The sequence below is a fragment of the Carcharhinus amblyrhynchos genome, chromosome 9 (assembly GCF_965287045.1).
Source record: "Carcharhinus amblyrhynchos chromosome 9, sCarAmb.v2.hapA, whole genome shotgun sequence".
NCBI classification, from domain to species: domain Eukaryota; kingdom Metazoa; phylum Chordata; class Chondrichthyes; order Carcharhiniformes; family Carcharhinidae; genus Carcharhinus; species Carcharhinus amblyrhynchos.
In genome coordinates this window covers 5,668,034-5,694,270 of record NC_137332.1, presented here as the reverse complement: position 1 = coordinate 5,694,270, position 26,237 = coordinate 5,668,034, and the positions used below count along the sequence as shown (strand labels likewise).

Genomic DNA, 26,237 nt, shown 5'->3' with positions numbered 1-26,237 from the left:
GATGTATATATCAGGGAGGGTGTGTCACTGCATGGGACTGGAGGAGTTTGTCTGAGGGTGTGTATGGGAATGGGAGTGTGTGCCTGTGTGTGGAGGGGCAGTATGGGTATATATGTATATATCAGGGAGGGTGTGTGTCTGTACCTCTGGGGAGTGTGTCTGTGCGTGTCTTTGTATGGGAGTGGGGGAGTGTCTCTGGGTGTGTTTGTGTCAGGGAGGGTGTGTGTGTGAATGTGAGTATCTGTGTGGAGGGGCAGTATGGATGTGGGTCTGTGTGTTTGGGTATGGGAATGAAGTGTATGCGTGTGTATAGGTGGGGGAGTGTCTTGCATGCCTTTGTATGGGAGTGGGGGAATGTGTGTGTGAATGGAAGTGGAGGGAGTGTGTGTGTGTGTGTGTCACTATGGGAGTGGGGAAGTGTGGCGGGTGTGTGTATGGAAATGGGGGTGTACCACCCTGTGGGGTGGGAGTGTGTCTGTGTTTGAGTATATGTGAAAGATTGTGGGAGTGTGTGTTGGTGTGTATGGGTTGGTTGGAGGCGTATTGGGAGTTACTGTTCCTATTTTGACCCTTGCTAAGGGACGGATGCCAGTGAAAGGAACTGGAAATTGAAAAAAAAATTAGTCACATCCAGCACACACAGTATTAACTCCAGATGCTGTATATATATATATATATAGAAATGTAACTGTCCATTTGGAAGAATGGCTATTTTACATGTGTATTTGTATTGAATGCTTCCAGTTGCAGCAATAATAAGATTGCATTCAGGAAGAGCAGACAGTGCAGCCCAGACAGTCCTTGTGAGGTTGCCTGTGTCTAGGGTGCTGGGCGTTTTAGTTCATCTTGTGGCAGCTTCACATTGCTGAGCCAATTTCTAGGTCCACTTTTTGGCCCCAAGAGAACCTGCCCCAACAACAAGCCAACTTTTCTTTTGGGGGTGGGGTTGGGGGTGTGGTTTTGCAATCCAAGGTCAGCAAGTTAAAGATACGGTCAGGAGCACTTTGCAAATCATCTCCACTGCCACCCTTGACCCTCTGAAGGAGATGCTTTAATCTCCCACTCCCAGTTGCTACCTGCAGGAGTTTGGACTACAAGTTCCAGAATTCCTCCCTGCTGCAGATGTTGAGGGATATTGAGGTCCAGATGTGAATTAGATTGGATGCAGGATTTGATCCACTCCTTACTTAATGAAGTGTGCGTTGGAAAGGTTTCTTAAAAAAAAATCACACCTTTTTTTGTAGGAATGTTTGCAGTCAAATGAATGCAGTGTGTGGCCTTTACAATTGCTTTGGCGGGGGGGGGGGGGGGGGGTGCTGGAGCAGTGCAGGCTGGGAGTTGTAGTCTTTTCCTGTGCCAGTGACTCTGGGCTGAAGGAGGAGCAGGACTACAACTCCCAGCGTGCAGCGCGCTGCCCAGGTGCCCTTGATTGACAGCTGGCTGGACAGGAGGGAGAGCTGTGGGACTGAGACAAGGTAGGTGTTCCAGGGCATCAGACAGGCTAGAGGGAGGCATTGTTTTAATTGCATTTACTCTTTTTCTATTCACTGTGTCCAATAATGGGTTGCAGTTATCAGCCAAAATTGTTTATATCCAGTTTTCAAAAAAAAATCCATACATTCAGTCTATTATTGTATCTGCGTTGAAAGCAATATTGACATTCTAGCATTTTGTGTAGTGTATGAGAGATTTCAATCTGAAATAAGATCCAGCAATGGGAATCCTCCTTGTTTTCATTTTGTTTTTGCTGCATTTTTGTATAATGGACATCCGTGGCCTGTGTTTTTGTAGCATTTACTGCAGTCTTCCTCTCTCTCTCTCTCTCTGCTTTCATTTACTGCTGTACTGTGGCAGTTGTGACTGTTTTGAGTTAGCTTTTATTCCTGTCTGCATTTTTTTTTTGCTTAGGCTTGTGCTGGAGCTGCTGTAAGTGTTATAATTTACATGCATGATCTGCTGTCAGGAATATTTTGGTTCGGGGGAGGGGACATTAATTAAATTGAGTCCCGGTCCTCCAGAATGCCTCTGATTGTATTATCAATCCACGCTCCGTAGACTGAAGCCCTCTCGTGTCGAGGTGTGTATTGGGCCTGAGTATTTTTTTGAGCATGGAGTGTATGTCTCCTGTGAATAGTTTAATTTGTGATGCGGATAAAATGTAGACAGACTTGTTGTCATGTGCGTGGAGTAACCAACTCATCACTGGCCATATCTACTGAAATAGGCAGCGTTAGTATCGGAAATAGATTAGTTTAAACATTTTCATAATGCTGGAGTTGCCTGCCCTTGATATATGTTTGTTTTTGTCAGTTTTCAGCCATTTGTAAATTTGTTCTTGCTCTTTTTTTAAGAAAGCTCTGTCCTCTTAGTTGGTGTATGGTTGCTTAGCCTTTTGTTTTGTGTTAAATCATTGATCTTGCACCTTAAAACCCCAATGTGTAACCTTAAATTAGATCTGGCCCATTTGAGGGTGATGTCATGGAATCCGAGCATCTCTACAGTGCAGAAGGAGGCCATTCAGCCCATTAAGTCCCACCCAGGAACCCTATCCCGTAAGTCCATGTATTTACCCTGCTAATCCCCTAGACGCTAAGGGGCAATTTAGCATGGCCAATCAGGGTAACCCACACAAATGTGAGGTAATGCATTTTGGAAGGTCTAATACAGATAGGAAATATACAGTAAATGGCAGAACCCTTAAGAGTATTGATAGGCAAAGGGATCTGGGTGTATAGGTACACAGGTCACTGGAAGTGGCCATGCGGGTGGAGAAGGTAGTCAAGAAGGCATACAGCATGCTTGCCTTCATCAGCCAGGCATTGAGTTTAAAAATTGGCAAGTCATGTTGCAGCTTGCTACGGTGCAGAGGGACCTGGGGGTCCTTGTGCATGAGTCGCAAAAACCCAGTCTGCAGGTGCAGCAGGTGATCAAGAAGGCGAATGGGATGCTGGCCTTCATAGCGAGGGGGATAGAATATAAAAGCAGGGAGGTCTTGCTGCAACTGTACAGGGCACTGGTGAGGCCGCAGCTGGAGTACTGTGTGTAGTTTTGGTCGCCGCACTTGCGCAAGGATATTTTGACCTTGGAGGGAGTGCAGAGGAGGTTCACCAGGCTGATACTGGAAATGAGGGGTTTGGACTATGAAGAGAGACTGGGTCTGTACTCGTTGGAGTTTAGAAGGATGAGGGGGGATCTTATAGAGGTGTATAAGGTGATGAAAGGGATGGATAGGGTAGAGGTAGAGAGATTCTTCCTGCTCAGGACAGCAGGATTAGAGGGCACAGCCTCAAGATGAGGGGGGGGCGCAGTTTAGAACTGAGTTGAGGAGGAACTTCTTCACTCAAAGGGTGGTGAATCTCTGGAATTCTCTGCCAGTGGTGGAGGCTACCTCGCTAAATATACTTAAGACGCGGGTAGATAGATTTTTGGTAGGCAAGGGGATTAAGGGTTATGGGGAGAAAGCGGGAAGGTGGAACTGATCCACTTCAGATCAGCCATGATCTTATTGAATGGTGGGGCAGGCTCGAAGGGCTAGGTGGCCTACTCCTGCTCCTATTTCTTATGTTCTTATGTTTATAAAACCTTAGATAGGCCGCACTTGGAATATAGTGTTCAATTCTGGTCACCACATTACCGGAAGAATGTGGAGGCTTTGGAGAGGGTACAGAAAAAATTTACCAAGATGTTGCCTGGTACGGAGCGCATTAGCTATGAGGAGAGGTTGAAGAAAATTGGTTTCTTCTCAATGGATGACGATGGTTGAGGGGTGACCTGATAGAAGTCTACAAGATTGAGAGGCATGGACAGAATGGATAGTCAGAAGCCTTTTCCCAGAGTGGGAAAGGTCAATTACTAGAGGGCACAGGTTTAAGCTGTGAGGGACAAGGTTTAAAGGAGATGTATGAGGCAGATTTTTTACACAGAGAACGGTGGGTGCCTGGAACTTGTTGCTAGGAGAGGTAGTGAAAGTGGATACGGTAGTGACTTTTAATTGGTGTCTTGACAACTACATGAATAGGATGGGAATAGAGGGGTATGGTCCCTGGAAAAATAGGGGATTTTAGTTAAGTTGGACAGCATGGTCGGTGCAGGCTTGGAGGGCCGAAGGGCCTTTTCCTGTGCTGTAATTTTTTTTTTGTTCTGTGTCTTTCGAACGTGGGAAGAAACCAGAGCACCCTGAGGAAGCCCACACAGACATGGAGAGAAGGTGCAAACTCCACAGACAGTGACCCAAGCTGGGAATCGAACCTAGGTCCCTAGTGCTGTGAGGCAGCAGTGCTAAGCACTAACATGCGGAATAATAGAAACCTGGAATTTTTTTCTGTTGCAAAGCTGGTGAATCCGGGGAATGATCGAAAAATTTCAAACTGAGATTGATAGGTTTTTGTTTAGGAAAGATTATTAAGGGTTACGGAGCCAAACTGGGTAAGAACATAAGAAATAGGAGCAGGAGTAGGCCATCTAGCCCTTCGAGCCTGCCCCGCCATTCAATAAGATCATGGCTGATCTGTCGTGGCTCAGTTCCACATTCCCGCCCTCTCCCCATAACCCTTAATTCCCTCTCTTATCAAAAACCCATCAACCCGCGTCTTAAAAATATTTAGCGAGGTAGCCTCCACCACTTCAACGGGCAGAGAATTCCAGAGATTCACCACCCTTTGAGTGAAGAAGTTCTTCCTCAACTCCATTCTAAACCGCCCCCCCCTTTATCTTGAGGCTGTGCCCCCTAGTCCTACTGTCCTTTCTGAGCGGGAAGAGTCTCTCCACCTCTATCCTATCCATCCCATTCATCATCTTATACGTCTCAATGAGATCTCCCCTCATTCTTCTAAACTCTAACGAGTACAAGCCCAGTTTATTCAGCCTCTCCTCATAGCTCAACCCCCTCAACTCCGGTATCAGCCTAGTAAACCTCCTCTGCACTCCCTCCAAGGCCAAAATATCTTTGCGCAGGTGCGGCGCCCAAAACTGCACACAGTACTCCAGCTGCGTCCTCACCAATGCCCTATACAGCTGCAGCAAGACCTCCCTACTTTTATATTCAATCCCCCTCGCTATGAAGGCCAGCATCCCATTCGCCTTCCTGACCACCTGCTGCACCTGCAAGCTGGGTTAGTCAAAATACAGACCTGCTTCAATCTAACTGAATGGCAGGACAGACTTGAGGGGCTGAATGGCCTCCTCCTCTTTTTAGTGTAGACACGGGCAGCAGGATCTACTCAGAGGATAGTGGCGGCCTGGAATGCGCTGCCTGGGAGAGTGGTAGAGGCGGGATGCCTCACATCCTTTAAAAAGTATCTGGATGCGTACTTGGCACGCCATAACATTCAAGGCCATGTGCCAAGTGCTGGCAAGTGGGGTTAGGTGGGCAGATCAGAGATTTTCACACATTGGTGCAGACTTGATGGGCTGAAGGGCCTCTCCTGCACTGTAAAACATCCCCTGGGAGTTCACAGGAGCATTATTAAATAATTTTGACACGGGCAACATAAGGAGATGATGGATCAGATGATCGAAGAGCTCAGTCAGAGATAGGTTCTAAGGAATGTCTTAGATGAGGTGGAAAGGTGTAGCGAGGGCATTCCAGAACATGGGGGTCAGGCCAGCTGAAGGCAGGGCCACCCACTGGTGTAGTGATTGAAATCGGGGAATTAGAGGGATGCAGAGGATTGTGAGGTTGGAGGAGATTATAGTAGTTACAGAGATAAGGATGGGGGGGTTGGCAAGTTCTTGGGAGAGATTTGAAAATAGGCATGCCAATGTTAAAATTAGTGCATTGTCCATGTGGGTCAGCAAGCATGGGGTTTGATAGGGGAAAGGAATGGAATGCATCCAAGGGTTCTGAAGGAAATGGCGGAGGTGATAGTGGATGCGTTGGTGATTATTTTCCAAACCTCGCTGGATTCCGGGGAAGTGCCGGAAGATTGGAAAACGGCTAATGTTACGCCGTTGTTTAAGAAGGGTGGCAGGCATAAGGCGGGGAATTATAGGCCGGTTAGTTTAACGTCTGTTGTAGGAAAAATGTTAGAATCTGTGATCAAGGAGAAAATAGCGAGGCATCTTGAGGGGAATTGCTTGATAGAGCAGACGCAGCACGGTTTTGTTAAGGGGAAGTCGTGTCTGACGAATTTATTGGAGTTCTATGAGGATGTGTCTAGGGCTGTGGATAGAGGAGAGCCGGTGGATGTGGTCTTTCTTGATTTTCAGAAGGCGTTTGACAAGGTGCCTCACAAGAGGTTATTGCAGAAGGTCAGGGGGCATGGAGTTGGGGGTAGGGTGTAGCGTGGATAGAGGATTGGCTGTCAAATAGGAGGCAGAGAGTGGGGGTTAATGGGTGCTATTCGGATTGGCGGATGGTGACTAGTGGAGTGCCCCAGGGGTCGGTGCTGGGGCCTCAGCTATTCACCATTTATATAGATGATCTGGAGGAGGGAACCGAGTGTATGGTGTCGAAATTTGCTGATGACACCAAGATTGGTGGAACGGCAAATTGTGCGGAGGGTGTGGAGAGTCTGCAGAAGGATCTAGATAGGCTGGGCGAATGGGCCAGGAACTGGCAAATGGAATTTAATGTTGGCAAATGTGAGGTTGTCCACTTTGGTAGGAATAATGGTAGGAAGGACTGTTACTTATGTGGCGAAAAACTGCAGCAGGCGACGGTGCAGAGGGACCTCGGGGTCCTTGTGCATGAGTTGCAAAAACCCAGCCTGCAGGTGCAGCAGGTGGTCAGGAAGGCGAATGGGATGCTGGCCTTCATAGTGAGGGGGATTGAATATAAAAGTAGGGAGGTCTTGCTGCAGCTGTATAGGGCATTGGTGAGGCTGCAGCTGGAGTACTGTGTGAAGTTTTGGTCGCCGTGCTTACGCAAGGATATTTTGGCCTTGGAGGGAGTGCAGAGGAGGTTTACTGGGCTGATTTCGGAGTTGAGGGGGTTGAGCTATGAGGAGAGGCTGAATAAACTAGGCTTGTACTCGTTAGAGTTTAGAAGAATGAGGGGAGATCTCATTGAGACGTATATGATGTTGAATGGGATGGATAGGATAGAGGTAGAGAGATTCTTCCCGCTCAGAAAGGACAGCAGGACTAGAGGGCACAGCCTCAAGATAAAGGGGGGGCGGTTTAGAACGGAGTTGAGGAGGAACTTCTTCACTCAAAGGGTGGTGAATCTCTGGAATTCTCTGCCCGTTGAAGTGGTGGAGGCTGCCTCGCTAAATATTTTTAAGACGCGGGTTGATGGGTTTTTGATAAGTGAGGGGATTAAGGGTTATGGGGAGAGAGCGGGAATGTGGAACTGAGCCACGACAGATCAGCCATGATCTTATTGAATGGCGGGGCAGGCTCAAGGGCCTAGATGGCCTACTCCTGCTCCTATTTCTTATGTTCTTATGAAAGAGACATTCTGTGGATGAAAACACTGGCAGTGCAGAGTTGGACATCCTCAAGCTTCCAGACCGGAGGATAGAATGTGGGAGAGACAGGAGTGCATTGGAATTGTCAAGTCTAGAGGTAAAACAGAGGCTTTGATGAGGGCTTCAGAGGTTGAGTGACATTATGGACATGGAAATAAGCGGTTTAATGAGGGCAGTGGTGTTCGGTTGGGAGCTCAACTTGGGATGAGGTAGAGTTATAGAGCATTACGGTGCAGAAAGAGGCCATTCGGCCCATTGTATCTGCACCGGCCATCAAGCACCTATCTATTCTAATCCAATTTTCCAGCATTGGTCCATAGCCTTGTAGGTCATGGTGTTTCAACTGTTCGTCTAAATGCTTTTTCAATGTTTTGAGGGTTCCCACCCTTTCAGGCAATGAGTTTCAGATTCCCATTACCCTCTGTGTAAAAAGGTTTTTCTCCATGTCCTGTAACTCTCTATGCCCCCTGATTATTGACCCCTCTACCAAGGAGAAAGTATTTCCCCATCTACCCTATCCACGTCCCTCGTAATTTTATACACATCGATCAGACCTCCCCCAGACTTGAGGCAGCAAGGCTGAGAGCAATCTGGTTGAGCCTCTAAAGCAGTTGCCACGGAGAGGGATGGAGCTGGTATCTCGGGAAAGTGAACAAAAAACAATTTCAGCCTTCTCGGTATTTAATAGGCGGAAATTTTTGCTGATCCGGTTTTGGATGTTGGATATGCGGGCTGAGAACTGAGCAACGGTGCAGGAGCTAAGAGAGGTGGCACTGAGGTAGAGAGCTGGGTGTTGTCAGTGTACGTGTGAAAACTAACGCTGTGCTTTCACAGTGGGGAGTGGCAGAGGGGGGCGGTGGCTGCAGGGGAGGGAAAAAGGCACTCGAGAGGAAAGAAATCTAACTGCAGATGATTCTGTGCCCAGCGCTGGATAAATAAGACCAGCCACCTGCCGAGCAGTCAGCTGGGCATCAGTGGAGAGGTGTTGGAGGAAGGTGGTCTTGGGAACCGTGTCAAAGGTCAAGGATGATAAGGGAATGTTTGCCTATTTAAACATTTGATGAGAGTCGTTTCCTTTAGTTGAACGGTCAGTAACGAGGGGACAGGTGAGGGGCAGAAGGTTTAAAGAGGACTTGAGGAAAAGTATTTTCACTCAGGGTGGTTTAGGGGCGGTTTGGAACGGAGTTGAGGAGGAACTTCTTCACTCAAAGGGTGGTGAATCTCTGGAATTCTCTGCCCATTGAAGTGGCGGCGGCTGCCTCGCTAAATATTTTTAAGACGCGGGTTGATGGGTTTTTGATAAGCGAGGGGATTAAGGGTTATGGGGAGAGGGCGGGAATGTGGAACTGAGACACGACAGATCAGCCACGATCTTATTGAATGGCGGGGCAGGCTCGAAGGGCTAGATGGCCTACTCCTGCTCCTATTTCTTATGTTCTTATGTGGTGGGAGTCTGGAGTGCGCTGTCTGGGAGGGTGGTAGAGGCGGGAAACCTCGCAACCTTTTAGAAGTATGTGGATGAACACTTGAAATGTCACAGCGTTGAAGTTATGGGCCAGGCGCGGGAAAGTGGGGTTTGTGTTGTTGTATCAGTGCTGACCTAACAGGCCGCCTTGTGCTGTATGACTCTGTTTCGGTTCTCGGGCAGTGGGGTGGAAACCTGGTTCAGGCACGGGGAAAGACGGGCCCAGATTCGCAAGGTGACAACGTGTTCAAAGACTTTGGAGAGCAAAGGGAAGTTGGAGACGGGATGGTAATTTGAAAGGACGCTGTGAGTGGTGATGGCAACGGATTTAAAGATCAGAGACAGCGCCTGAATAGAGATTGGCCAATGCGGGGACACCCAAGGGAACATTGGGTGGTCTGTTTAGTGAGAGAAGGTCAAGGAAGCGGGAGGTGGTCAAGGTGAACTCGAGGGGAGGTTGGGAGTGGGGTAGACTGGAGAACGATGTGAGTTCAGGACTAGGGCAGGGTCGAGCTTCAGAGGGGGTGGGTTAGTAGAAGGGAGGGGAACAGCAGCGCAATAAATGGTCTGGACTGTAGTGACAAGGAGAAGCAGAGAGATTTCTAGACCAGAAAATACCAAAGCTTCATCTAGTTTCCTTGTCCCATACGATGATAATGGAGCTCCTCTTTAATAAGAGCAATCAGTCAGATAAGCCCCAGTGTTAGAGAACATTGGGGAATAATCAGCTCCAGGTTGCTCCTCCATCCCCACTGTCACCTAAGTAGGCGTGCGTGGTACACTTCGTGACTCAAATGACTCATGTTCTGTATCCTAATATTTTTTTCTCTTCCTCTGCCCTCCCGCCTCCTCTCCCGCCCCCTCTGGAGAACTGAGGGCAGTTGTAGAAATGCATTAATGTAAGATATTGTGATTGTATTTGAACTGATCATGGCTGCTCCTCGAGTATTGGGCAATACCTAATGAGTGGCAGGGCTGGATAGCAAATCCACCTTCCCTTGCCAGAGATCACAGGCCAGGATGTCACAACACAAATGGAAGGCTTCCATTCTGAAGCAGCAATCTTTTTTCTGCTTAAATCATCTTGGATATTCAGTCCCTGTTTTCTGCGTGCTACCCAACCATCCTTAGGTAAGGTATTTATCCCTGGTAACCGTCCTAGTGACATGCGGTTGATTACTTTTACTACCAGCTGTAAAACTGCGCAAGATGCGGTGAGCTCAGGCCTAATTAAGGCCTTGTCCAGATGCATTGTCCGTCCCTCTTCTATGCTTTGATGCAACCGACAGCTGCAGTATTTTGATTTAGTGCTTTTGCACGTTTTTCTCTCTCTCCACCTGAACTGAGTCAATGCTGAGAATTTTAATATCTTGCCTGTTTCCAAGCTATCTAAATTTTGCGAATTTGAGACCCATTTACACGAGGTATTGGATAAATGGTGCAAGTCATTACTCATCCCTCTCTGACCTATAACATTAACCGTTTTTCATACAATACATTTTCTAATTGGAGGTCACAGATTCCTCTTTCTCTCATTCTCAATTTGAAATGGAAGTTTCAGCCTGGTGGCCTTGTCCCTGGTGCCTGTGGCATCCCACAGTGCATTTTTTAATTCATTTGTGAGACATGGGCGTCGCTGGCCAGCCAGCGTTTATTGCCCATCCCTAGTTGACCTTGAGAAGATGGTGGTGATCTCCTGATTGGTACAACTGAGTGGCTTGCTAGATCATTTGAGGGCAGTTGAGAATCATAGTCATAAACTTGCCCAACTTGTCCATGCCAACCTTTTTTTTTTAAACAGCTAAGCTAATCCCAATTGCCCACATTTGGCCCATATCGCTCTATACCCATCGTACCCATGTAACTATCTAAATGCTTTGAAAAAGATAAAATTGTACCCACCTCTACTACTACCTCTGGCAGCTTGTTCCAGACACTCATCACCTTCTGTGTGAAAAAATGCCCCCCCGGACACCTTTGTATCTCTACCCCTCATCTTAAGCCTATGCCCTCTAGTTTTAGACTTCCCTACTTTGGGAAGAGCTATTCACTATCTAGCTAATCTATGCCCCTCGGGGATATAGACCTCTATAAGATCACCCCTCAGCCTTCTGCATTCCAGAGGATAAAGTCCCAGTCTATCCAGCCTCTCGTAACTCAAACCATCAAGTCCCAGTAGCATCCTAGTCAATATTTTCTGCACTCTTTCTAGTTTAATAATATCCTTATTACCACATTGCTGTGGGTCTGGAGTCACATGTCGGTCAGACTAGGTAAGAATGGCAGATTTCCTTCCCTAAAGGACATTAGGTTTTAACTTATTTATTAGTATCACAAGTAGGCTTACATTAACACTGCAATGAAGTTACCGTGAAAGCCCCTTTGTAAACCAGATGGGCTTTTACGAGAATCGACAATGGTTTCATGGCCATCAGTAGATTCTTAATTCCAGATTTTCTTTATTGAATTCAAGTACCACCATCTGCCTTGGTGGGATTTGAACCTGGGTCCCCAGAACACTAGCTGAGTTACTGGGTTAATAGTCTAGCGATAATATCACTAGGCCATCCCCACATTTAATAGTTGTCCCCACCCAGGTGTCAAGGCCTTAGCCCTGTCCCCGAGGTACCAATAAGGAGTTGCTTTCACCTAAATAATAAGTGTCAAAGTCCACATTGCAGTGAGCCTTCCTCCTTTACAAATACTAGAAAACGGGAATAAAACTTGGAAATATCTTAAGAATATGATAGGAAATAGGAGCAGGAGTCGGTCATTTTGTAGCTCGAGCCTGCTCCACCATAATGTCTGCTCTGATTGCAACTCCATGCCAGCCTCCCTTAACCCTTGTAGATTAAAAATCTGTCCAACCCAGCCCTGAATAAATTCAGTGACCCAGCCTCCATTGCTTTCTTGGGAAGAGAATTCCAAAGGCTAACAAAGTGCTAGAAAAACTCAGCAGGTCTGGCAGCATCTGTGGAGAGAGAGAACAGAGTTAACATTTCGAGTCTATATGACTTCTTCAGAGCTAAAGAGATAGAAATGTAGCAGTTGGAACAGGGTGGAAGGTTGGTGCTTGGTGGGAGCTGGGAGAGATTGCAACGATGTCTATGGTATGAGACAGAGGCAGTGTTAATGGCAGGAGAAGAAGCTAGTAGTTCCATAAAGACATCAGAATGTGTTAATGGGAGAATCAAGGTCAGTGCTCAGTGGAAATAAAACTTGAGAACAAGTAGCAGATGGCCCAGTGGGGGAGGGAAGGGTTACGCTGGGACAAAAAGAAGTTAAGACAGAGGAGAAAGGTCATAGTCTAGAGTTGTCAAATTCAATGGTGAGATTCTAGGGCTGTAATGAGCCCAGTTGGAAGATGAGGTGTTGTTAGTCCAATTTGCGTTGGGCTTCAGTAGAGCAATGCAGCGGGCCAAGGACAGACACGTGGACATGAGAGTAAGGTGCTGAGTAAAAAAGGCGAGCGATGGGAAGGTCAGGGTTGTGCTTGCAGACGGAGCGAAGGAGTTCCACAAACCAATCGCCCTGTCTGCGTTTAGTCCCCCCAGTGTAGAGAAGGCAGGATTGAGAGCAGCGAATACAACAGACCAAATTGACAGAGGTGCAAGTGAAACATCACTTCATCTGAAATGAGTGTTTGGGGCCTTGAACACTGAGGAGGGCGATGGTAAGAGGGCAGGTGTTATGCCTTCTGTGGGGGTGATGGAGCAGGGTGCCAGGGGGTGACGGAGGGAGCAGTTCCTGCGGAATGTGGATGGCGGGAGTTGGTGCGGAGAAGGTGTGTTTGGTGGCGGCATCGTACTGGAGTTGGTGGAAATGGTGGGGGATGATCCTTTGAATGTAGAGGCTGGTGGGGTGGCAAGTGAGGACAAGGAGGGACCCTATCATGGTCCTGGGAGACAGGGGAGGGGTACGAGTGCGGGAAATGGGTCAAACCTGGAGTGCCCTGCCAACTATCGTGGGGGGGGGGGCGTTTACTCAATTAAGGATAAAGGCAAACATGTCATTTTCGAAGGTGGCATCATTGGAACAAACGCAAAGGATGCAGCAAAACTAGGGTAATGGACTAGAGTCCTTACAGGAAGCAGGGTGTGGGGAGCTGTAGTTGTGGGCATCAGTGAGTTTATACTGAGTGTTGATGGTCAGTCTATCACTGGAAATGGAGTCAGAGGGATTGGGAAGGGGAGTGTTGGAGATGGGTCATGTGAAGGTGAGAGAGGGGTGGAAATAGCAAGCAAAGTCTTGGGGCCATCTCAAAGTGCCCCACAGACAAAGAACTGCAGTGGCCACCGCTGTCTAGACGTTTAATGCATAGGATGATCCCACAAAGAGCAGAGAAGTGAATAGCCAATTTTCAGAGGGGCGGTGGGGCTTTGCATGTACTCTGCGCCTCGACTTAGCCAGTTTCATGGGACCTCTTACAGTCCACTGAAGCAAGTAGCCAGGGTCGTCGTTCTAGAGGACAGGAGCGCTGGACGGTGCCGCACCCCTCACTGGTTTATTTGCACAATTTATTCAGACACAAGTCTGCCAGCTCAGGAAAACTCTCTGGCTGACGGATTTCCCGTCTGCTCTGTTTGCTAATTCTGACAGGTCTGTACGTCCCCAGAGTTTTGTGCATTTAGTTTTAAATGCTGATGAGCAGTGGAAATTACGAGGAGTGTCTGGGATTGTGCTGGCTGAGGGAGTCTCGAGGGGGGAGGGGGGGGGGTTGCGCTGGCTCTGATGAGCTCCTGATGAAGGGCTGGACAGTGCACAGATTAAACTATTTCAGCGAGACAGCCCCATCTACAACCCCTGTCTTTGTGTTGAACTTGCTGGGATCACTCTGATCTCAGAATGGAGTCAGTGCCACAAAAGGTGGTGAAAGAAACCTCACGGAGTTCCTGATTCAGCGACCTGACTCACTGAGTGTGTCTTTGGGAACAGGGTAGAGTACAGGTACAACTGCCCCCCTGACACTGTGAACCCACAAACATGACTGTACCCACAGCAGACGGTGCCTTCAGGAAACCAAGAACAAGATTTAAAAAAATGTAGATCTGTGTGCGTCTCACTCCCCCTCTCATCCATTCTCCCTCCCCTCCAGCTCTCTCTCTCCTCTCCCTCTTTCTCCTCTCTCTCTCTTCCCTCCTCTCCCTCTTTCTTCTCTCTCTCTCTTCTCTCCTCTCCCTCTTTCTCCCCTCTCTCTCTCCTCTCCCTCTTTCTCCCCTCTCTCTCTCTTCTCTCCTCTCCCTCTTTCTCCTCTCTCTCTCTCTTCTCTCCTCTCCCTCTTTCTCCTCTCTCTCTCTTCTCTCACATGCTCGAAAAGCAGCCTTTCTTATTCTGGCGGAAGAACCAGTTTTTGTTTAACTGGTGTCTCACTCCAATTTACAATACCGTGGCAAATTGTTAAGGTAGGGATCCTATGCATGTATTAATGTGAAAAGTCACCAATCTAACAGAGCAATTGCTCTTGATCCTCACAATGGGCAGATGAATGCTAACATGTTTGTTTCTGTCACAGTGCCAGCTCTGTGCTTTGTGCTGCATTGTAGCTGCCTCCAGTCTCGCAGTAAAAGGAGTGCTGCAAACAGCATCTTCCTGCACTGTTCCTGTAATTAAGCTGTGCTGGGGTAATTGCTGCTACTGCCCATGGGGGTTTCTGCATTCACACCATGCTGACAGTAGCTAACTGGGCGTAAGCAGCAGGGAAATGCCCACCATCGTTTTCCCAATATCATTGGGAAAGACGTTTGATAAGGTGCCTCATAAAAAGTTGCTACAGAAGGTTAGGGTGCACGGAGTTGGGGGTAATGTGTTAGCATGGATAGAGGATTGGCTGTCTAATAGGAAGCAGAGAGTTGGCATCAGTGGGTGCTTTTCTGGTTGGCGGTTGGTGACTAGTGGAGTGCGGCAGGGATCGTGTGCTGGGGCCTCAGCTATTTACCATTTATATAGATGATCTGGAGGAGGGGGCTGAGTGTAGGGTGATGAAATTTGCTGATGACACGAAGATGAGTGGAAAAGCAAATTGTGTGGAGGGTGTGGAAAGTCTGCAGAGGGATCTGGATAGGCTGAGCGAGTGGGCGAGGACCTGGCAGATGGAGCATAATGTTAGCAAGTGTGAGGTTATCCACTTTGGCAGAAATAATAGCAGGAGGGATTATTATTTAAAAGGCGAAAAGCTGCAGCATGCTACGGTGCAGAGGGACCTGGGGGTCCTTGCGCACGAGTCACAAAAACCCAGTCTGCAGGTGCAGCAGGTGGTCAGGAAGGCGAATGGGATGCTGGCCTTTATAGCGAGGGGGATTGAATATAAAAGTAGGGAGGTCTTGCTGCAGCTGTACAAGGCACTGGTGAAGCCGCAGCTGGAGTACTGTGTGCAGTTTTGATCGCTGCACTTGTAGAAGGATATATTGGCCTTGGAGGGAGTGCAGAGGAGGTTCACTAGGCTGATACCGGAGATGAGGGGGTTGGACTATGAAGAGAGACTAAATGGACTGGGTCTGTACTCGGAGTTTAGAAGGATGAGGGGTGATCTTATAGAGACATATAAGATAATGAAGGGGATGGATAGGGTAGAGGTAGAGAGATTCTTCCCGCTTAGAAAGGATAGCAGGACTAGAGGGCACAGCCTCGAGATAAGGGAGGGGGGGGTGCGCAGTTTAGATTGGAGTTGAGGAGGAACTTCTTCACTCAAAGGGTGGTGAATCTCTGGAATTCTCTGCCCGTTGAAGTGGTGGAGGCTGCCTCGCTAAATATATTTAAGTCACAGGTAGATAGGTTTCTGATAGACAAGGGGATTAAGGGTTATGGGGAGAAAGTGGAACTGATCCACTTCAGATCAGCCATGATCTTATTGAATGGCGGAGCAGGCTAGATGGCCGACTCCTGCTCCTATTTCTTATGTTCTTATTAACCCCCCTGCCCCCCAGTACTTGCCCACAAGCATTTATTTTGCTGAATTTTCAATGCACTGGACTGTTTGTTGTGGCCAGTTGGGCAGCACATTAGTTAACACTACTGCTTCACAGCGCCACGACCCAGGTTCGATTCTTGGCTTGGGTCACTGAGTGTGCGGAGTCTGCGTGTTCTCCCCATGTCTGTGTGGGTTTTCCCCCAAACGCTCCGGTTTCCTCCCACCGTCTGAAAGACGTGCTGGTTAGGTGCATTGACCGTGCTAAATCCTCCCCCAGTGTAACCAAACAGGTACTAGAATGTGTCGACGAGGGGATTTTCACAGTAACTTCACTGCAGTGTTAATGTAAGCCTACTTGTGACACTAATAAATTAACTTCATTTTAAAACTGAAATAGTTTGCTTCTTTGAGTTAGGCCAGGGATGAAATCCAATGTTAACTGGAATCGCGACGCAGAACAGTCGTAATTTGGGCAGATAATTATCTCGATGGCTGTGGTTTAGGAGAGCGGAACGAGATCTGAGTGTCCTCTTACGCCAGTCACTGAAGATAAGCGTGCAGGTGGTAAAGAAGGCAAATGGTATGTTGGCCTTCATAGCAAGCGGATTTGAGTACCGGAGCAGGGATGTGTTGTTGCAATTATCCAGGGCCTTGGTGGGGCCACACTTAGAACATTGTGTGCAGTTTTGGCCTCGTTTTCTGAGGAAGGATGTTCTTGCTCTCGAGGGAGTGCAGCGAAAGTTTACCAGACTGATTCTTGGGATGGTGGGACTGATGTATGAGGAGAGATTGAGTCGATTTAGGATTATATTCGCTGGGGTTCAGAAGAATGAGAGGGGATACCACAGAAACTTATGAAATTCTAACAGGATTAGACAGGATAAATGCCAGAGTGATGTTCCTGATGGCAGGAGAGTCCAGAGCCAAGAGTCACAGCCTGAGGACTACAGGGTAATCCATTTAGGACTGAGATGAAGAGACACGACTTCATCCAGAGGGTGATGAGTTTGTGGAATTTGCTACCACAGAAAGCAGATGAGCCCAAAACGATCAGAGGATGTGGGGGGAAGGTAGGGGCAGGTTATTGAGTTGGATGATTAGCCATGATCATAATGAATGGCAGTGCAGGCTCAAAGGAGCCAAATGGCTTATACCTGCTCCTATTTCTCTGCTTCTCTGACGGTGTCATTGGGCTAAATAGTTCCAATGTGAAGTCAGTAGAAAGAGAACTTATTCCTGTGATCAGGGCTGCCCCAGCAACTGAGCTGCACGGACCACAAGGTTCCAGATGCAACTGGGGATCTGCATTGAATTCATTGAGGTAGCTCAGTTGGTACCTTTCCCCCACCTTCTTATTTGCTGCCGGACCTGCTGAGGTTTTTCAGCATTTTCTGTTTTAGTTTCACAAAAGGAATCGTCTGGTGGTAATCCCCTTGTCGCTTGTGGGTGTTTGCTGTGCCTAATTTGGTTGCGTTTCCTACATTGCCGTATTGACTACATCTCAAAGAAAGAACGTAATTAGAACATAGAATACTACAGCACAAACAGGCCCTTCGGCCCACGAGTTGCGCCGATCACATCAACACCTACCAATCTATAGACCTATCTATAATCCCCAATCCCATAAAACCCCATATACTCATCCAGAAGTCTTTTAAAAGACCCCAGCGAGTTCGCCTCCACCACCACTGACGGCAGCCGATTCCATTCACTCACCACCCTCTGAGTGAAAAACTTACCCCTAACATCACTTCTGTACTTTCCTCCCCACACCTTAAATCTTAAAAATTAGAACATAGAACATTACAGCACGGAACAGGCCCTTCGGCCCACAATGTTGCGCCGACCAGTCTTATTTTTAAAAAAAAACATTGACCCACTAATCTAAACCAATCCCTTTTCGTCCATAAACCTATCCACCAATTGGTTGATGAGTGTTGTAGAATCTCCTGAATTTGTGGATGGTGTGAGGTAAATCTGTTTTTTTTTGTGTAAAAATCGATCTGGCAGTTGGCGGTTTCTGGCCAGCCTCGGAACGCTTTTGTGAGATTAGGTAAAAGTTGGTCAATGTTCCTGCACCCAGAAACATAGAAAATAGGAGCAGGAGAAGGCCATTCAGCCCTTTGAATCTGCTCCACCGTTCATTATGATCCTGGCTGATCATCCAACTTACTATCCCGATCCTGCCTTTTAACCATATCCTTAGCCCCAAGAGCTATACCTATCTCCTCCTTGAACACGTACAATGTTTTGGCCTCAACTACTTTTCTGCGATAGCGAACTCCATAGGCTCACGACTGCACGTCAGGGATTACTGACAGCTCGTAGGCAAGGGTGCACTTGGCAGCGATGCCCCCTCCAGTGTTTATTCTCTGCAGTATCTTCTGAATGTGGACATTGTGGGGAAAGGTGGGTGGGGTTACAAGCAGATGTAGAGGGGGTGGGGGGTTACCCTCTCAGAAGTCATTGCCTAAAAGAGAGATAAAAATATGTGACTCACCCATAATAAAACACTGCAAAGGCCTCGTCAGTTCAGTCAGGGTCTGAATGTCAAAGGGACCTGACTTGAGACAGTCTCTTCCCCCTTTCCAGTGTTGACCAAGCTGTGCCTTCTCCGGCGCATTGACTCCCACTCTTGTTAACCCGAATCCTGCTCCAATCTCTGTAATCACAGTTGCCAAGTGAACCAGTTGGCTTTGTCATTGGACAGTATGTTTACCTCCCAGATCTCCAAATGAGGTCCCCAGACTCTGGAGCAAGTTTAAGAGGGGAACTCGGGAATTCTGTAGGGGACGTGATATTTCTACATTTACTGAGTTAATGATGTATGATATTTTTTCCCCCCCTGTTTTGTAGGAATGTGGAATGTTTTGCTGATCTTTTCCACAGGGAGTTGGGACTGGGGCGGGGTTGATGCTTTCAGGAAGAATTCCTGCACTAGAGTTGACCGACAGCTGCTCAACTTGGAACTTGAATGAGCCAACTGGCAACTGTTGCTGGAATTAGGCCTTAATTTATAATTTATAAATCTGTTGATTGTAGTTTGAAATATTTCTGAAAAGGGCTTATTCACCCTAGAGCAGAGGGGACCAAGAGATGATCTTACTGAGGTCTTCAGAATGATGAACAAGTTTGACAGGATCAAGGAGGGTATTCTGATCCCACTGGTCTATACGTCAGTGACTAGAATTTCAAAATGGTCAGCAAGAGGGTTAGGAGTGAGATGAGGAGAAATATTTTCACTTGGAGAGTTGTTGGGGTTTGGAATGCGCTACCTGGGGGAGTGGTGGAGACAGATTCCATCAGAGGTTTCAAAAGAGAGCTGGATTCATATTTGAGAGTGATGTATTTCGAGAGCTATGGTTATCGGGCTGGAGAGTGGGTACCTCCTTTGGGAGCCAGTGGAAACACGATGGAATCTATTTTTAATTATTGTACTTTGAGAAGCAGTTTGGGAAGTCAAAGGCGCTTTGTAAAGTTGATCATAATGTTATCCTTTTCTGGCCCTTGTCTGGAACCGATGCCAGAGTCGGCACAGTGGCTAGCACTGCTGCCTCTCAGCTCCATGGACCTGGGTTCGATTCCTGGCTCGGGTCACTGGTTGTGCGGAGTCTGCACGTTCTCCTGGTGTCTGCGTGGGTTTCCTCCCACCGTCCAAAGATGTGCGGGTTAGGTTGACTGGCCGTGCTGAATTGCCCCTTAGAGTCCTGGGATGCGTAGTTTAGAGAGATTAGCGAGATAAATATGTGGGGTTGTGAGGATAGGGTCTGGGTGGGATTGTTGCTGGTGTGGATTCGATGGGCTGAATGCAGGGATTCTGTGATTCCTACGAAAGTAGTGCTTTGCGTTTTGTTGGGGGAAGTCCTCAGATTACTCGACTAGTACTTATTCCCAGACTGTGGGTCAAAACAGACCAGCCTAAGATGATTAGCTTTCTGTTGTCAATCTCTTTATGCTTGAAACCAAAACAGGAGAAGGTGAATCAGGAAAGAAGCAACAGGTCCATTTTAAAAAAAAAAAATCTCAAATGCAGGGGTAAGATGGATTGATTTTGCCCTTCCGTTTTCAGTGGATAGGATTGGCCCAATCCCAAATCATTTAATGAGGGGATTCCCATTGGAATAATTTAGCATCTGGTTATCAGGCCTCTCTATGCAGACCCCACCAGAGCAACTGAGGTGAACGCATTGCTCAAGGCAAGAGGGTGTGCCCAGACATTGCCCCTTGGTGCTGCCCATCGAGTAAGGGACGGTCCTCAAACAGTGACCAGTCTGCCAATGTGGGGCTGGCACTATCACAGTGGGCCGAGTGGCTTTCTTGTGGGTCAAAGTTTCTACGGTCGTGTAATGCTTAGCACCCACTAAAGTTTGATGTACGCAGCGGGATATTGAGCCAGCTGTGGGGGTGGGAACGGAACGGGGTGGGCAAAGAGTCTCCCGACACCAGCTAGAGTTTGGTTTTCCTCCACGGTGCTCACTCTCGGCCGTTTTCCCGGAGTTCGGAATGAATGAGGTATGGTGAGCGTGAGGGGGCCTGTTGAGTCAGTTAAAACGCCAATGGGGTTTCATGATCACCAGAGCCTCCTGATTTATTCATTGAATTTAAATGCTGCTGGTTTCTGTGGTGAAATTTGATCGTGAGATCCCTTTCGTTAAGCCTCGGCCTCTGGATTACTAATCCAGTGATGTTACCACAACATCGCCAGCCCCAGTGGAGAAAATATATACAGCAGGAGACACAAAAGCTGGTAACATTGATTCAAAGGATTCATTAATCCATAAAACCATAAGATATAGGAATAGAATTAGGCCATTCAGCCCATCAAGTCTGGTCAGAAATTCAATCATGGCTGATATGATTCTCATCCCCATTCTCCTGCCTTCCCTCTGTAACCTTTGATGCCCTTATTGATCAAACCCTATCTATCTCTGTCTTAAAGACACTCCATGATCTGGCCTCCACAGCTCTCTGCGGTGACGAGTTCCACAGATTCACCACCCTCTGGCTGAAGAAATTCCTCCTCATCTCTGTTTTAAAGGATCGTCCTTTCAGCCTGAGGTTGTAGCCTCGAGTTTTTTTACCACAGATCTTAAACTACAGTAAATAATGGAGGGGCATGTGATGTGTGGTTTCTGTATGATGTGGGAACTGGTGGACCCTAGGGTTCATCCCAGTGACCATGTCTGCAGTAAGTGCAGGTTGCTGGAGGAGCTCCAGCTCAGGGTAAATGAGCTGGCCTCTGAGCTACAGACACTGAGGCTCATGAAGGGGAGAGAGGGTGCCATTGTCAATGGGGTGCAAGTGACATCCACCCCCCCTAGACTGGCTAACTCTAAGGGTCAGGGACAAGAGGGGGCTACTGGGAGGAGGAAGGGGGGTGAGGAGCGGAGGCCTCAGCCTCTTAATCTGCATAACAGGTTTGAGGTTCTTGCTTCCATGTTGGACGAGAACGAGGCAGGTGAGGTTGGTGAGCAAGCTGCACACGGTACAGTGCTGCAGCAGGACATAGGCAAAGAGAAAAGGAAAAGGAACGTAGTAGTGATTGGGGATAGTGGGGTGAAGGGTATTGACACTGTCCTTTGTCACAGTGACAAAGTGCACAGAAGGGTGTGTTGTCTGCCTGGTGCTCGGGTACGGGATGTCGCAGCTGGGCTGCAGAGGAACCTGGAGTGGGAGGGTGAGAATCTGGTCGTTGTGGTACATGTGGGTGCCGGCGACGTAAGCAAAATGCAGACTGAGGATCTGGGGAGGGAGTATGAAAAGCTGGGAATGGAATTAAAAAGTAGAACCGACAAGGTGGTCATCTCTGGCCTACTGCCTGAACCGTGTGCAGATGGGCGTAGGGTTGACAGGATTAAGGAAGTGAATGGCTGGCTCAGGGATTGGTGTGGGAGGAATGGGTTTGAATTTATGGGGCATTGGCACCAGTATTGGGGTAGGTGGGACCTGTTCGGGAGGGATGGGGTTGGTCTGAACCGTGCTGGGACCAGAGTGCTGGCGAATCGAGTAAAGAGGACTGTAGACAGGGCTTTAAACTAATTAGGGGGGGGGGAGGGTGTGAGGGTAGGTGACCTTACGAGGTCTAAAGTTAAGGAGAGTGTACATGTAAGGGAAGAGGCCGAGGATGTCCCAATAATAGAGGGAGTAGGGGGCGTGAGTATAGTTGGTGGCGTTGCGGCAAATAGGGTCCAGGTGAAGGCTGGGATGAAAGCACTTTATCTGAATGCACGAAGCATTCGGAATAAAGTGGATGAGCTGATGGCGCAGATCGACACAAATGGATACGATCTGGTGGCCATTACAGAGACGTGGCTGCAGGGTGACAGGGACTGGGAGCTGAATGTACAGGGCTATCAAGTGTTTAGGAAGGATAGACAGGAGGGAAAAGGGGGGGGCGTAGCTATGCTGATTAAGGATAGCATCACGGTGGTAGCAAGGGATGATATTGGAGCCAAGGAGCAGAGGGTGGAATCGTTGTGGGTGGAGATTAGGAACAGCAAAGGGAGGAAGACGCTGGTGGGTGTCGTCTATAGGCCCCCGAATAATGATCTGGAGATGGGGCGGGCTGTTAACGCGCAAATAAGTGCGGCGTGCAAGAATGGGACGGCCGTAGTTATGGGGGATTTCAATCTGCATATTGATTGGTCGACCCATGTTGGACGTGGGGGGCTCGAGGAAGAGTTCTTGGAATGCTGCCGGGATAGTTTCCTCGAACAGTGTGTGTTGGAGCCGACGAGGGAGCGAGCTATCTTGGATCTGGTGCTATGTAATGAGGCTTTTAGGGACCTTGTGGTGAAGGATCCTCTTGGGGAGAGTGATCATTGTATGGTGGAGTTTCTGGTGCAGATGGAGGAGGAGAAAGTGGGTTCCCGGACACGCGTCCTTTGTTTGAATAGAGGGAAATACGGTAGGATGAGAGAAGAATTGGCGAATGTGGACTGGGAGAGCGCGTTGGAGGGAGGGTCTGTTAAGGAGATTTCCCCCTTAGTTTAACATCTGTGGTAGGTAAAATGTTAGAATCTGTCGTTAAGGAGGAAATTGCAAGGCATCTTGAAGGGAATTGCTTGATAGAGCAGACGCAACACGGTTTCATTAAAGGGAAGTCGTGTCTGACAAATTTACTGGAGTTCTATGAGGATGTGTCTAGGGCGGTGGATAGAGGAGAGCCGGTGGATGTGGTCTTTCTAGATTTTCAGAAAGCGTTTGACAAAGTACCTCACAAGAGGTTATTGCAGAAGGTCGAGGGACATGGAGTTGGGGGTAGGGTGTTAGCGTGGATAGAGGATTGGTTGTCAAATAGGAGGCAGAGAGTGGGGGTCAACGGGTGCTATTCGGATTGGCGGATGGTGACTAGTGGAGTGCCCCAGGGGTCGGTGCTGGGGCCTCAGCTTTTTACCATTTATATAGATGATCTGGAGGAGGGAACCGAGTGTAGAGTGTCGAAATTTGCTGATGACACCAAGATTGGGGGAACGGCAAATTGTGCGGAGGGTGTGGAGAGTCTGCAGAAGGATCTAGATAGGCTGGGCGAATGGGCCAGGAAATGGCAAATGGAATTTAATGTTGGCAAGTGTGAGGTGGTCCACTTTGGTAGGAAAAATGGTAGGAAGGACTATTACTTACGAGGCGAAAAACTGCAGCAGGCGACGGTGCAGAGGGACCTCGGGGTCCTTGTGCATGAGTCGCAAAAACCCAGCTTGCAGGTGCAGCAGGTGGTCAGGAAGGCGAATGGGATGCTGGCCTTCATAGCGAAGGGGATTGAATATAAAAGTAGGGAGGTCTTGCTGCAGCTGTATAGGGCATTGGTGAGGCCGCAACTGGAGTACTGTGTACATTTTTGGGCGCCGCACCTGCGCAAAGATATTTTGGCCTTGGAGGGAGTGCAGAGGAGGTTTACTAGGCTGATACCGGAGTTGAGGGGGTTGAGCTATGAGGAGAGGCTGAATAAACTGGGCTTGTACTCGTTAGAGTTTAGAAGAATGAGAGGAGATCTCATTGAGACGTATAAGATGATGAATGGGATGGATAGGATAGAGGTGGAGAGACTCTTCCCGCTCAAAAAAGACAGTAGGACTAGGGGGCACAGCCTCAAGATAAAGGGGAGGCGGTTTAGAACGGAGTTGAGGAGGAACTTCTTCACTCAAAGGGTGGTGAATCTCTGGAATTCTCTGCCCGTTGAAGTGGTGGAGGCTACCTCGCTAAATATTTTTAAGACGCGGGTTGATGGGTTTTTGATAGGAGAGGGGATTAAGGGTTATGGGGAGAGGGCAGGAAAGTGGAACTGAGCCACAACAGATCAGCCATGATCTTATTGAATGGCGGGGCAGGCTCGAAGGGCTGGATGGCCTACTCCTGCTCCTATTTCTTATGTTCTTATGTTCTTATGTTTTAGTCACTTGCACTAATGGAAACATCCTCTCCGCGTCCTCTCTATTCAGGCCTCTCAGCTCTAAGTTTCAATTAGAACCACCTTCTCCCCCCCCCCCCCCCCCCCCCCAGTCCTTATGCACTCCATTGAGTACAGACCCAGACTCCTTGACTGCTCCTCACACGAGAAGCTGTTCATTCCTGGGATTGTTTGGCCCTAACCTTCTCTGGAAGTTAGTGGATTTTTGCAGTCGGGTGTTTGTGCTTTGTTGTATTTCTCGCTCACCTGGCATTTAGGTTTGGTACTTTGGGACGGGCCTTTTGGCTCCGATTTCATGGGTGGCGTTAGTTCCTTTCACTTGAAACAATGCCCAGCTTTGTGCCCATTTGCCCTCTCTTTGTGTCAGAGAGTTTGGAAACGCAGAGCGTGCTCCGCTGAGCTGAGGCAGTCTAGGATTAGAGGATAACCCATCATCCCAGACTTCCCCTGATTCTTTGCCTTTGTGGATCTCGCGTTTTGTTTCTAGGGATATGCGAGGACCCGGAAAGAGAAATCTATTGAAGCGAATGCCTCGTTAATGAACCCTCCGGCAGCTGCAGCCTCTCCAGACAGCGAGTGTATGGAAGCAGAACTGAAAGAGATTGAAGAATGGAGAAATCCAGGTTTGTGAGTCTCGGGGCGAGCGTGGGTGCATTTTTATTTTTAAGGAACGGTTTGAATGGAGGTTGGTTGAGTTCTTCCTGAAATTGCAAATCGCTCAGCCGATAGTTCTTCTGCCTCGATCTTGTGTTCAAATCTCACTTCCCCATAAAATGGTGAACATTTAACCAGTGCAGCACCCAGAGAATGCAGCATTGTTGGGAATGCTAGTTTTTCAGTTGGAGATATTAAACTAAGGGCTGTGCTCTGGTTTAAGCGGACGTAAAAGAATCTAACTCGAGGGCCGTGAGTTCTGTCGCTTCCCAGGCCTCACTCGGGTAGGACTGCTGGAAATAGAACTGATTGCTTTGCTGTTCTTGATGTTGCCATTCCCAGGTCAGTTGCCACATTTTTCTCACCCCCTTCCCTCTGTCCCTAACCCTGAACTTTGCATCTTTCTCCTGTGTCTCTCTTCATGCTCTGTCCAAGCTCATCTTGATGTGGAGATGCCGGCGTTGGACTGGGATGGACACAGTAAGAAGTCTCTCATCACTAAGATTAAGGTCCGATAGGTTTACGCACCAGGCTCCTCTCCCCCTCCCTCGATTTTGGCTATTTGACCTTATGTGGCTTTGTGGCTGGGTATCATTACCATGTTTAATAATTCTGCTAAGTGTTTTATTGTGTTAAAGGTGCCAGATAAATGTAAGCTGTTGTTTTGACAATCACTGCACGTGTCCCAGAATAGTTGTAAGGTGCTTTGCGATGTTTCCTTTTAATTCATGTGGAATGTGGCTGTCGCTGGCCTGGCTGGCATGAGTTGTCCATGTCCATTCCTAATTGCCCTTGAGAAGGTGGTGGTGAGCTGTCTTTCTGAATCGCTGTGGTCCATCTGGTGTAGGTGCACCCACAACGCTGTTAGAGAGGGAGTTCCAGGATTTTGACCCAGCGACAGTGATATATTTCCAAGTCAGGAGGAGGTGCGAGGATAAGACAAGTTTTCAACTCCAATTTATTCTTTCTTTTCCTAATGCTTCTTAAGGCATTTACAAAGAGATCTATTTTTGCTATAAAGGGAATGCAGAGAAGGTTTACCAGACTGACTCCTGGAATCTGAGACTGGCGTCTGAGGAGCGATTGAGTTGGTTAGGATTCTATTCGCTTACATTCAGAAGAATGAGGGGGTAAATCTCATGGGAACCTGTAAAATTCGGACAGGACTAATCCGGGTAAATGCAAGAAGGCTGTTCCTGATGGTGGTGGAGTCCAGAACCACAGGTCACAGTCGGAGGGTAAAGGATAAATAACTTTGGACTGAAATCAGGAGAAATTTCCACCCCGACTGGTGAGATACATAAGATAATAAAGAGGATTTACAGGGTAGATATGAAGAGGATGTTTCCTCATGTGGGACAATCTGGAACGAGAGTTGCTAATTTTCGGATAAGG

General features: G+C 48.0%; 1 protein-coding gene across 1 annotated transcript in view; it reads left to right on the top strand.

Moving 5' to 3' along the window:
• Positions 1-26,237, top strand: part of samd13 (sterile alpha motif domain containing 13) — a 69,068-nt gene that overhangs the window by 1,766 nt on the left and 41,065 nt on the right. Inside the window, exon 2 of the mRNA XM_080196490.1 lies at positions 24,676-24,811. Coding sequence (XP_080052616.1) covers positions 24,676-24,811 — 136 coding nt within the window. The remainder of the gene's footprint in view (positions 1-24,675; positions 24,812-26,237) is intronic.